General features: G+C 44.6%; 1 protein-coding gene across 1 annotated transcript in view; it reads right to left on the reverse strand.

Moving 5' to 3' along the window:
* Positions 1–13,756, reverse strand: part of SLIT3 (slit guidance ligand 3) — a 589,205-nt gene that overhangs the window by 537,129 nt on the left and 38,320 nt on the right. Inside the window, exons 2-3 of the mRNA XM_059174255.1 lie at positions 6,657–6,728; positions 397–468 (exon numbers count right to left, since the gene is read on the reverse strand). Coding sequence (XP_059030238.1) covers positions 397–468; positions 6,657–6,728 — 144 coding nt within the window. The remainder of the gene's footprint in view (positions 1–396; positions 469–6,656; positions 6,729–13,756) is intronic.

Below are 13,756 nucleotides of genomic sequence, written 5' to 3' on the forward strand. Positions count from 1 at the left end.
GGGCAGCGAAATAGCGAGTATCCAACACTGGCCTCCATGACAGCGAAACCCACTGCTGGCTTCCACCCTCTGCAAAAGGGAAGAGGCTTGGGCAAGGACCAGCGCCATGTACAGATATCGATAGCAACAGCTCAAGCCTGGGAAGAAGAAAAATACACCCCAGATGCCAATCCTAGCATCTTTTAAAGAAAAGAAGTTTAAAAAAAAATTAAAATAAAATAAAGAGAAAGAGTTTAAAAGGATCTCCATGTCTCTTTAACATGTATCTAAAATGCTTTAAATGAAAGAGCAAACATTTCATTAAGCATTGGAGACTTTTTTTGGCAAGGTCGCAATGAAGTCAATTTACCAAAAAAAAAAAAGACTTTTCAAGAAAGGAGTTTGTATTATACTTACAATCGCTCCAGCTGCTTCAAATCCTGGAAGGCGCCTCTCTCGATGACGCTGACCTGGTTGTCTTCCAGATGCCTAGAACCAAAGAAACAGCAGCGGTCAAGGACAAGGGGCCTGAAGGGTCTTGGTGCTAGGCTCTGGGCCCAGCAGGCAGGGTCACTCAGCCCTTCCCACAACACTCTGCCCCGCCCCCCACCCCAAGCCAGGATCAGTCTGGTGGGACAAGATAATTCACATGCCAGCTTGGTGTCACGGTAACCAGGGTTTCGCCGCCTGCACACTTCTACCTGACAGATTGGTTTCCATGCCTCTATTTTAAGAATGTTCTCAGCAAATGTCCCCCCAAGCACTGCAGGATGTTGCACAGAAAAAGAAGAGGTAAAAGCTGCTTCTTATAAAAACCACACAGATATTCAGCATCTCTTCCCTTGGAGCTCCCTCCTCTAGGGATATAAAAATACTTCATTAAAGAGGGCCTTCTCTGTGTACTCTGTCTGTGGGTCACCTAGTAGAAAGAGTGACCTTACTGTTGGACAACAGTCTGTGCCAGGAAATCTCCTCACCCAGAGCCTGGCCATTCCCAACGTTGAGGGTGATGGTCACAAAAGCTAGACCAGCCACAGACTCCGCTGACCTCCAAAGTCCTCCATGCAGATGATTAAAAACCTAAACACTTTGCTTAAGTGCATATCCTAAGAACTGAGTATACAATGAAATATTTGTTTCCCTAACTTACACACACACACACACACACACACACACACACACACAATGGCAGCTTAAATTGGATTAGCTTTAGGCTAAGGGAAGCAATGAGAGAAGGAAAGCAGTGAGGTTGCCCAGTTTTCATCCAGAACCAATCCTGCTGGCTGAATAAGACTTAGGGAGATGCAACTATGTTTGAAAGATGAGTCTTTGGAAGGAGGAGTTTAGGAAGGGCTGTGGGTGCCCCTGGATTAGGCAGAAGGAGAGGTGCCCCGAGCACCTAAAGGAAAAGCAGAAGGATGGGAGGCAGCTTTAAGGAAGCTTGACCTTCATCTCAAAATGATTCCATCCATGCCAGCCCCACGTCTCCGAGGCATTTCATAACCTCCGTACTTTTGGGGCTTAACACTGGGGTCCTGGTGTTTATTTTTAAATTCATCTTCCCCAAGATGCCTAAGGACTAAGAGGGTAAGAACTTCTGTTTATTATTATACTCTTCACCCTAACACCGTTGCCTAGTGCAGCAGCCACTTAAAAAAGGCTTTTCAATAATGAAAAACTAAAGATGCCTTGGGGCCACAAAACATATGATTTTCTATCAAGGGAAAAGCTAGTCTAGGGCATATGATGTGTCTGACTCAGACTACCAGTGTGATAAGGGATTTTGTTTGGGTTCAATGACATTTTACATTTTTGATGAGTTTTTTGCAAACAATTAAAAATCAATATCACACACACACAGCCGTATCACAAAAGAAGCTCCTTTTAAAAACCCAGCTCCTGTATTTCCAAATACCAACAAGTGGTGGGAACTAAGTATGGGGTCAGGCAAGGCACAAGAGCCCCTCAGTCTGTCTCAGTCCTCGCCCACTCCAGTTCATACCTTCATGTTGCTCTGGCCCCTCACTATCTTCTCACTTAACAGATGTGGACACCATGAAGCAGGGAGGCTAAGAGACTTGCTCAGGGAGAAATTATTCAGATAAAGTGACACAGTCATCTAGGACAGGCTCTCTAACCCCCAGTTTAGTGTGCTTGTCAAATCTGGTGTGAAACCCCTATCTTGCTTTCTCACCAGCTGATGGTGTGACACTGGGTTATTCAGTCAACCTCTCAGGGACTCTGTTTCCTCATTTGTAAAATTTAAAAAAAAAAAAAAATCTCCTAAGTCCTTGTGAGGGTAAAAATGGAATAAGGTGTGTAAATTATCTAGTCCAGGATCTGGAGTACAATCAGAGGCTTAATAAATGTTCTTTTTCCTTCCCTTGTCTTTTCCTCTATCCTGCCATATGGCGAGGAGGGCCTTGGAATGCCAACAGACTCACACTAGCACATCTCACTAAACAGGGAACCAGTTCAATATTAGTGACTGGGGATTTGTTTAGCTGGGTGTTTACTATCAATCAATCCACAGTGCTTGTTGTCATAAGTTCCCAATTATAACAAAGAGCAAACACTACAGTGACTGAGTGTGATATTCTTGCTAGGTTTCTGAAGGAGTTTAACTCCAACTGCTGATGAATCTTTTAGTTCTGTACTAATTAATCTAACACTACTAGCTTCTTTCAGAAAGGAGAGCCAAAAAAAGCAAAGACATCTGTATTAGATATCTGCCCCTTTTCTACTTTGCTCAGGCTAGGAGGCTAATTTTTATCACTTTGAGAAGCTTCTTGGACTCTGGTTTCTAGTTGAACCAGCCAATGGAAGGAACCAGAAGAAAATAAGAGGGTGAGATGGAGGGATATCCCGGGATTTATTCCCACCTCCTTCCCTGCCAAGTAACTTCAGCTTGACTGTGTCTCTCTACCTAAGACCACAGATCCTGCCAGGTAGTTCCTACCTTGGTGGGACCACTGAGGCCCAGAGTACTGGTGTAGCTCCTTATTGCTAGCCCCAGGAAACTGCACCACGTCTTCTTGGTTTCCCTTAACTTTGCCCACACCTTTGTAAATAATTCCTTATTTAGCTCTCCTTATTTGTCCTGAGTGAGTGTTATCTCTTTCCTCCTGGAATCCTGGCTGGTAAGGTAACTGGGGTCCCTTTCTAGATCTACTTCCTAGACCTATGAGAGTCTAGCCTAGTACCTGACTTTTAAAGGTGCAGTAAATAATCAACATCTGATCAACAACTGAACAAACAAACGAACGAATGAAGCAGCTGGGAACCTTCCATCCAGACTTGCAGGCTGAGATGCAGTGCAGGAGCTTGGACTAACGCCATTGCTTTCGCTCTCATTCTACTGACCAGAGGCAGGCAGTCAGGGATCCAGGAAAGGTTGGATGCCCAGAAAGGCTGTCCATGGTTTGAGTCTGTTCTGAGTTAGAGGCACACAGACTGTGTTCATTTTCGGCTCTTTTAGCATTGATTTTTTTTAGTTTTAACACTGGATCAGAATCGGAAATCGCCCCATGTGATGATGGCTGGGGAGGAGTTTAACTCTTTTATTAACCCCATTTGGCATAAAGCTGGCTCCCACATTGTGGGCATAGCAGAATTCTTGCAACAGACGACTAAGAAACGAAATGTAATTGATAAAACACCAGAAGAGATCTTTTCCTACTCTCACCCCGTGGGAGAAAGAATTGTTATGGGCAATTCTTCTATTTCTCCTTGAATGTACTTTATTTGGGGTAAACTGCCTTGGGATGAGACCAAAGTCCCCCAATCTCCATTTTATCTGCTTTTGCCCATTCACTTGCGCTGTATTAAAAGTTCTGCACGGAAATATGTGGCAAGCTCAAATTATTCAAGACTGTTGAGTCTTTCCTGGCTTCACTATAAATTGTAAATAAGAAACAGATATAGGGAATGTGCCAAGGTGTGATGAAAGCTTTTCAAAAAAGATAGTTGTCTAGGTTACTCCGCTAAAAAGAAGAGATTGAGGGAAAATATGGTTTAAATGTCTGGGTATTTTACTGGTGTGAGAAAGCATTTCAGCTATCCCACCTAACAGATTCTTTCACAGTAATAAAGGGCCACTTGAATGGGATTGTCTTTGAGTTGATAAGGAAGATAATGAAACACAGTATATTAACAGAGTCTGTTGGGGGGGAGAGGGAGTGTTTTGGTGTTGCTTATCAAAATAAGAAGAATGTGCCAATTAAACTGGAGTCAAAGCAATGTTTTGTAGACCATCCAGATGATATTAATACAATCTTTTGTGATTATTTTAAACTTTCTATTTGCAGAGAGCAGATATGGAAATTGGAATTTTTATTAGCCTTTTTGATGTAATGGTAAGAAAATCAAAGGGTTTTCTTTTCTGACTTGGTTAGAAAATGAAGCATTAGGTGAAATTTCTGACTTGTATGAAAGGAAATCTCTCACAGATGCAAGGGGGAAAATGGAAACAAAGAGAGAAGTTCAATGTTTGTTTTTTAAGCTGTCAAATGACCTGCAATCAGTTTACTGCCTCTATCACGTCAATAAAAGTTACTCTAAAACGGAGCCCCGGAATTCGCTCAACCCACCCCAGTCTCAATTCTGACCCCCACGCATCTCCTGAAAGCTGCCGGTCATTTGACAAACATGGGACTGCTTAGGGCAAAAGACTCGCCAGAGGGTAGAGGCACGGCCTCCTGCCGCCCGCCCTTTCCTCCTGAGGATGGTGAGAGGAGTATGAACATGCCACAGCTGGAGAATATATCAAGGAGGAAACATCTGGTATCTGGAGGGCCAACATACAGATCCTAGTGTCCCCACACACTGATGTTCAGGGAAACTCAGGTAAGCCGCTTACTTGCACACCAGGGCTGCATTTGTAAGACGGGGCGACTACTCCTTCTTGGTTTTCAAAAATTTCTATAATGCAAATGAACGGCAGTTTTCCCTAGAGCTTAGAAAGCACACATTCCGGGTTCTGATTTCTCCTTGCCATGTGAAGCAGGGACAACTTAACCAACTGTGCCTCTGTTTCCTCTGGGTGGACAGGAGTTACTAACCATGTAACACAGAGCTTGGTCTGTGAAAGGTACCATGTATCTGCTGGTTATCCTCACCATTGTTACCACTACCTACTTCTCCATCAGAAAAGCAATGCTATACAAGTAATATTCCACAGGTTGCGGTGAGAATAAACAGACTTTGTGAAAATGTTAAAACCATAGAGCGTTAACTGTGCAACCATGAGAGTTAGGAGGACTTCTGACAATTTGTTATGGATGGAATTATATCCCCCCCCATTCATATGCTGATGTCCTAATTCCTAAGCTATCATAATGTGCCCTTATTTAAAGATATTGTCCTCACTGTGGTAATTCAGTTAAAATGGGGTCATTAGGGTGTGCACTAATCCAATACGACTGGTGTCACTTGTGACAAGGGAAAATGTGAACAGAGACAGAGATGGCACAGGAGGAGGACAGTGTGAGAGACTCAGGGAGAAGACAACCATCTAGAAACCAGGGATCCCCCACCAGAAGCTAGAAGAGGGGCTGGATCCGATCCTCCCCCTCAGCCCTCAAAAGGGACCAACCCCATGGACACCCTGATTTTGGATTTCTGACCTTGGAAACTGGGAGACAATACATTTTGTTGTTCAAGCCACCCACTGTGTGGTTCTTTGCCACAGCAGCCCTGCTGAACTAGGGCTTTACTTACTTACACATGAAAAAACTGAGGTCCAAACAGCTATAGTGATGCCCCCCAAATCACTCGGGCAGTTAATTTTGATGTAGGGCCAGAACATGGTACTTCCTATCCCTACAATAAAATTCTTTGTATTACAATGGGCTCTTAGTAAAAAGAAGAAGATGGCTTCAGATACCAAGACTCTGGCTGCTGCTTCTAGTAGGGATTCGCTATCCACGATTACCTGACAAACACCAAGGCAGTGGCCAGATTGCCCGGACGATGTTCCTGGGCTGGAGCCACACCTATGGGGCAAAATCAGCCCCTGAGTGAAGCAGAAAAGAGGCTCCAATTGCCTCTCTTCTGTACCTCTAAATGCCTCACACTTGGCAACGGACAAGCAGTGAGAAACATTCTCAACACTCACAGACTTAGGGATGGGTGAAGGTGTTCAATATTTAGCAAGGAAACCTGGTATTTCTTGCTCCCCGGTTGCATCAATACCCAGCTCCAATTTTGCTACCTGTCTCTGTACAGCTGTGCGTCTAGAGCAGGGGCTCTGACGCCTGCCTGACTCTCTCTCTCCCTTCTCCTCTCCTCTCCAGTAAGCAACAAGATAAATAACTTTCCTTCTGGTACCCTTTTAACACACAGGCTGGAGCAGGAATTATAATCTCTATGAAGAGTAGCATGATTAGTCAAGCTGGTATTGCTGTCATCCTAGAAGCTGGGGATGTTGATTTATTTGTGTAGAGCCTTCTGTTTTCCCTGTCCCTGACTTCCTCCACTGGTCGAGCCCAGCCCGCAGCATGGAGACACAGAATGAGATACCTGTGAAAACCTGGGTACACGAATGAAGGGTTTTCTGTTACAGAATGGTACATTCCTGTCACCCAGCGCAGGGGGGTGTGATGTCAGGGCAGCAGAACATTTTCACAAGGCCGAAGAGCTGAAAATGAAAATGCATCAAAGAGCCCTGTGTTACTTACAAGACCCGGAGGTTCTTGAGCCCAGCGAAGTCCATCTTGGTGATCCTGGTAATGTTATTTCTGTCCAGGTCACTGCAATAGAGAGCAAATTTGGGTCAGATTTTTTTTTTTTTTTTTTTGCAGGTTATACTTATGGTCTATTCAACTCAGGCGGGCTTGAAAGAATGTTGCTTGTTAAGCAGAAGGTAATTCCAATGATTAATGTCATCCCCTGAGCATGCCCAACCAACCTTAAGGATACTGTATGGAATAAGCTACCCATTATGTAGGTAGTAGAGCCCTGCTATATTTAGCCGCCTGGCTTCTGTGGCCCCTTCTCTGGGTAACAGCTCTTTCTTTGGAAGTCTCCTCCCCCAACTCTCAGATCGGGTCACGTCACTGAGGCTGACCCCTCTTCCCAGGTCCAGACCGAAGCCAGACTAGACTTATAAGCATCTTTACTCCCCCTGATCACAGTACTTGTTTCAGGAAAGTATACATGACTCAGATTCCTAACAGCTCTCTCCCCGCTGGGTTTCCAAGCTGTTCATCATTGCCAGAAACCATTTTGCCACTATGAAGAAAGAGTTCTCCAGAGTCAAACAGAGACTGATTCCTGGTGCTGTTCTGTGAGGAGGTGGGCCTACCCAGGCCTGAGTACTTCCTCATTTTGAAATTACTTGAGCCAATCTACCCCCATCTCCCTTATATTTTGTCTTAAAACTATTCGAGTTGAATTTTCTACCACTTGAAACCAAAAGAATCTTGACTGACTTTGGTACCTACTTAGGTATTTGTTTATTTTCCAGCTGGTTTGCAAACTCCCTGAGGACAAAGGTATTATCTCATTTTACTTCCATAGCCCAATCTAGAGAGTATGTGCCTGGCACAGAGTAGAAGGAACTTTGCTGATCTCATACATTAGGTAAAGACAGTTACGTGGATTGCCCCTGCCTCGATTGGTAGGTTTACGCTCCTAAAGACGGTCCCAAAGAGAAGAATTTGCTATGGAAGGACTGAAAGCATTATGGTGGTGTTTGTGTTGGGGAGAAGGGCACCATGGGTAATGGAAAACCAGGGTTCGATAAAACCAAAGTCAAGAATGAGCCTATGAATAACTGTACATATACTCTGTGTTCACTAACATTGTCTAAGACTAGATGCCAAAAAAAAAAAAACCCCAAAACCATGAATAATATGTTACAGTGCTTAATAACGATGCTGAATGACTAATTCTTATCTACCATACCTTTCTGAGAAACTTCTCAGGGTTTTGGCCATGTTGGACTTTCAACAAGTCACTTGTCAACTGGCTTTGCTCTTGTCCTGAACATTCAGAAACCAAGGAGGCCATTTTCCCTATGACAGATCCCCATCCACACAGTCACTACTCCTTGGGTTTTCCTAGCCAGGACCCGAAGCTCTCCTCCTGCCATCAAGCCTCAGAGGGACCTGTGAGCTCTGCAGCAGTGTCAAAGAAACAGGGAAACAGTCTTCAGATTCTAGCACTTTATGAAGACGGCTTATACTCCCGACTTGGAAAATAATACCAAAATAAAAATCAAGTGAGTCCTTGGGGAGCCTCACCTGGGAACCACCTCCCTTCCTCATCCAGTTTTCTGCTGCCTCAAAGAGCACTCAAGTTGTTTCTTGACTAGCCTGCGATGGAGAGAGGCAGTCTATAGCCTTCCCAGACCAAGCTGAGTGCTGGTAAAGGAGGAGCAAGAACTACCCAGGGAAAGAAAGAAAGGTCGCCTGTGTGAGAATGAGACAGCAGCACGAGGCTAGGAACGCATGCGCACTCATGCTCACCCTGAGTAGTATCCTCAACTCCCGTCTCAATCGGGACTGATGTTTGGGGACACCGAAAACTGCAGATATGACAACGCAACTAAGGGTTTAATTACCAGGACCCAGCGTGGTATCTCAGCAGCTTGTGCTGGTGGCTGTGGCACCAATATTTTCAATTAATATTTATTATGTGAAGGGGCACAAAGCGTGCTGCTGAAACACTGAGGATTTGGCGGTGGGGGTGGGGGGAGGGACCGGTCATGGGGTTGCCCCAGGCACACAGTCCATGTTGGGGAGGCAGAGCTTCAGGGACAAGCAGACCTGAGTTTGAATCCCTGCCCTGCCACCTGCTGAGTGACCTCTGGGCAGTTCACCTCATCTCTGAGGCTCAGCTGCTCCATCTACAAACAGGGTGGTCACCTCAACCTCCAGGACTTTTATAAAAGTCAAACGAGATGACGCATACACAGTGTTCACCTGGAGCATGTGTTAGAGACTCAGTCGTGGCAGCTATTGTTACTACCATTAGTCGAACTACATCCTTCTCCCCTGCACCCACCACTTCCGGCCTGAAATTCCAGAGCCTCGAGAGGAGCTGCCTGCACCACCCCAAACCCTGTGCCTACAGATGAATCTTGGGAACTCCAGGACACTATCTTCCTGTAGATGGAAGGGGGGTACATTTTGTGATCAATATGTGGTAAATTGGCACCACAAGCAGCCCCCTCATGCTGCCCCTCCCTCTCACATTTCTAGGACACCTATTTCCAAATCCTCCCCGGGCCCGCCAGCACACACACTGCCCACCTGCCAGGAGGGAGGTCAGGGAGCACGTTTCTGGGCTCTGAGGTGAGACAGGTCAGGGTTCAAATCTCTTCCCTATCCCCTACTCCCAGCTGTGTGAGTTTTAGTATTTTACTTAACTTTTCTGAGCCTCCATGCTTTATGGAAGCCTCTCCTACTTGCAACCTTAGAATGGCGAGGAACATAACACCTTGACTGCAAGCATGCTTGGCTGAAAATGGGTATTAATTAAATGGACACGGAGAACAGGCTATACTACTTCATGTGCCCATCGCTCCCCCAGCTCCCCTTGTTCTAGTCCAGGCTACTCTGGAACTTCAGCCTGATTTCTTAGCCTTCAGCCTTGGCTGTTGAGGGAATCAGAATCAGTATATCTTAGCCTCGCACGAGCTCAGAACCACATGCAAGCATGAACACTAGGTGGGAAGCCACTGCAGTTCTAGCTGTGGGCTAGGGAAGTGGGGCCTCATGACCATCTAGACAAGCCTGGGGCAGGAATGATGTTGTGGAATTTCTGAGGCTGGGTTAGAAAAGGTAGTAAGCGACTGCCTGGCTCTCTCTTGGAGCACTTGTACAGGAGCCCTGAGCTACCATGTGGGAAGACCAGAGGCCTAGAGCCACCACTGGTACAGCCATGTGAGAGGACCAGAGAGAGGGAGAGACAGAGAGGTGCCAGAGGGGCCCCGGCAGTTCCACTCTGGCTGTTTGGTTGTTTCCAGCCTAGAGGGCAGGCACGGAAGTACAAACACCTTGGACTTTGAGGTCTCCAGTCCAAACGCCTTTGAGGTCTCCAGCTCCAGCTATCATCTGGCTATGACTTATGAGAAACTCTGAGCCAGATCGCCCAGCTGAACTACTCTTGAATTCCTGCTCATAGAAACTGTGAGGGAGAATAGTAAAATGAGCACTGTGTCTTAAGCCTTTAAGTCTTGGAGTGTTTTGCTTGGCAACAAAAGGGAGATGGAAGAGAAAGGAAGAGAAAGACACCTTTTGAATGTTTAATTTACCATTGACAATGGAAGTCCCTTCATATGACTCTCAATGGCATGCCCTTTCTATGCTTGCCTAAGATCCTCAGTCCCATCGTTATGGTCAAAGATGGCTCACAGGTGCAAAAAACAACCATTCTAGGAATGAAGTGAGAACGGGCTCTTCTCTCAGGAGTAAAGGCTGCATAGTTATGGTTGCCCATCTCTTCAAGTGAGCCTTATGATACCATGAGAATCACCCTGGTGTTATGTTAATAACCGCAGTAGTGGGTACCATACCATTCTCATCATGGTAGAGACTGGCAAATTGTCCACAAAACCATTTCTCCTCTGTCTGGTGAACACAGCGTAACATTTCTCAGTCTCCCTGGCAGGGATGGGCAACCATATGACCAAGTTCTCACTATTAACACAGGTAAAGGCAATAAATACTGCCCTCAGGCCTGACCAGTAACACTTCCTGTCCAATCCTCTGTGCTCTTTTTCTTCCCTCTGTTTGGGCTGAGTTCAGTAAATCCAGTGGAGAACTCTAGAAAGGGCAGCCAGGAAGGGTCTGAGTCCTTGAACGACTGCGTGGAATAGCGACCTTCTCTCCCCTGTCTCTCCAGTTACCTACATAAAACTCAGACACATTCAAGAAATAATTCTTAAAGCCACTGAAATTTTAGGCCTGTTTGTTACAGCGGTCTACACTGACAAATGCAGTATCTTTGAGTCAGGATCTTCCCATCTTTTTAATTTTTTCTTTCTCTTCACAACAGTTCTGAAAGGTGGGTGTTATTATCTTCCTTAAACAGAGAAAAATACTGAAGATACATCTTAATAAGATCTGATGTTTGCTGGGCCCAAACTATGTACACTGTGTTAAAAACTGTATGTTCATTTTTTCTTATCCAGACACCAATCATATGTGGTAGGCACTACTATTATCCCATTTTGCACAGGAGGAAGCTGAAGCATAATTTCCCCCACCCCAATCCACCTTAGATTTTACTGATAAAGCAAATTGCCATGAAGTCACACAACCATTAAGTGGCAACAGCCGGGATGTGAACTTGAGCTCTCTGAATGGACAAGACTTTTTTTTTTTTTTTTAAATCACATCATGCTCCTCATCTACAGCTAGACTCCAAGCATATTCTATTACAACAGGTTAGCTGCTGACTGAGAGAAAAATGAATGAATAAATGAATAAATAGAACAGTACAGAACAGAATTTCCCATCCCATCTTAAAGAAAGCAAAGGGCACTCCTGGTGACTTCAGTGGTTCCCATTTCAGCCAAGGTGGCCCATTTCCTTTTCTGTCTCCTAGTGAGGTCTGGGCCAGTGGGGGTGCTGAGACCCTCTGCAAGCTAGATGAGGTGGGGGTGTTTTCCTGCTGTTTTTGCCCATGTCTGGTTTCTGCCATGTTGCTCATCATCTACCATATTGCCTATATAAATAGGAGTTGCCATGGTAATCCACTGCATTATTTTTCCCCACCCCAATCAGTGAATCATAAACCAATGCTGTGAGCTGCAGCTTTGTGGTATTTTCACATCTGTTTGACACCTTGGGTAGGGTGGGGAGGATGAGGAATTCAGAACAACATTGGAAAAAATGAAACAAAAATATTCTGGGGCCGGCCACTGTCCCTAACTTGGCACACGTATATTCGCATTCTTCTTTTGATTCATTCTGTGGCATTCCAGCAAAATGTTCTTTTTGCTGTGGCACATCTGGAAAGAGGGAGCAGTAAAAACAGTGTAGTGTGGAGAAAAGGGCTTCAATACCAAACCCAAAAGATGTAGATTTCAGTCCCCTCTTCCTTCTTAGCTGGGTGGCTTTGGGAACACTGTTTAAACTTGTTTAACCCCAGTTGTTTGTATTGTTCTTGAGAGTTTTACAAAATATGACCAAGAACACCAGCTATACAGGTTGACCATAAGGCTCAAGAGATAAACTATGTGAGGAACTATTCTTAAATAGCAAAATAGTAATCAGAGTAGTTAGTTTTTCCACTCACAGCCAACAACTTGCAGGAAGAGGATGCAGAGGTGGAACTTAGGACTGGTGTCCAAAAAAAAAAAAAAAAAAAAAAAAAAAAAAGATGTTTCCTATGATGGTACATGTTTTTTGAATCATCAAAAAAGAGGATTCTCTAACTACAGAGTTAGAGAATACATCATCAATTCGAATCAGACTTTAAGACCACCTGCCCCATACAGCAAGTATCTACAGAGTTCAGGAAAGATGATATCTCTGTCTAAGGTAAATTTGGAAGGGTTGTCTTGCAATGAAGTAATTCCCTATTACAGGGGTATATAAGCAGAGGTCAGTAGTTAACTCGTGCCAGATTGGATGTACTTGTGATAGGTAGGAAGCTGGGTGACATGACCTATAAGTCTTAATAATTTTAAGATCTAGAATTCTTATATTTTGGGGGCCCAGAACCACGTGGGCTTAAAAATATGGCCTGGTCCTTGCCCTTAGTGTAGAATCTAGTTGAGCAGATGGACTGAGACTCATGAATTACTTAAAGAACAATGTAAGAATATACAAAATAAGATGTTGAGAGATGTGGTCTAGATTCCACAGCGAGTGAGCAATCAGAGATTTGAGATAGCTGTGAAAACAGGAGCTCAGAAGACCTGGAGCTGATGAGAAGGAAGTACATTGTGATGCGGTGGTGACAGCAAGGGCTCTGATGGGGATTACAGAGAAGTAAAGGGTCTGAGGACAAGGACAGAGAACTTCTGAAAAAAGATGGTGTGATGCATTCATGTTCAAAATCTCAAAGCCTAATCTGGGGAATTCTGCTTAAGAAAGTGGTAGGAGGGGTCAGAATTAAGATATCTTGTGGTCCAGCCTGACCCCTTATTTATGGCCAGGAAAGAAGTTCCAATCAAGTCAGAATAAATTAGTCAAGAGGCTTTGGTCTCCACTTCAGTTATTCGCTCTTTACCCCACAAGGCTAACCTGACGGGACCACATCACAAGGTTGGCTGCTGTGCCCTCCTGCTTCACTTTGAGTTGAGCAGGAGGTGGGGAAAGAAAACAGAGTGACAAGAGTGTATTTATTCTTCTGGTTCCCTCCCTGAGAGGTTACTCAGGTTAGCTAACGTCTCCACCAAAGATGATGACTCCTCTTCACAGTTGACCATTTCCTGGTTCCAGAACAGTTGCTTTCTCTAATCTCTTCTGGCTCAGAACATCTCTATTGCTTCTAGTCCTGGTTCTCTGAACCACACCCAACTACTAAAATAGTCCCCTTGTACATCAATCTTCTTTACATAATCCTAACTTGAGTTTTTCTCCCTATTTTCATTTTCTGACTGATACATCATTCATGTCATTCATTCAGTAAATTGTCTTAACCACTAAGTTTCAGGCACTATACTAGATGCTGCGACACAGGTGGAAATAAGACTGGCATGGTCTCCGACATTGAGCAAGTATAATGAGGAAGAAATAAAGGGTCAACTCCCACAGACTGTGCTAAACAGTCTACACGAAGTGCCAAACTTTTTCTGCAAAGGACCAGACAGTGAATAATT

Source organism: Mustela lutreola, chromosome 5, assembly GCF_030435805.1.
Source record: "Mustela lutreola isolate mMusLut2 chromosome 5, mMusLut2.pri, whole genome shotgun sequence".
NCBI classification, from domain to species: Eukaryota; Metazoa; Chordata; class Mammalia; order Carnivora; family Mustelidae; genus Mustela; species Mustela lutreola.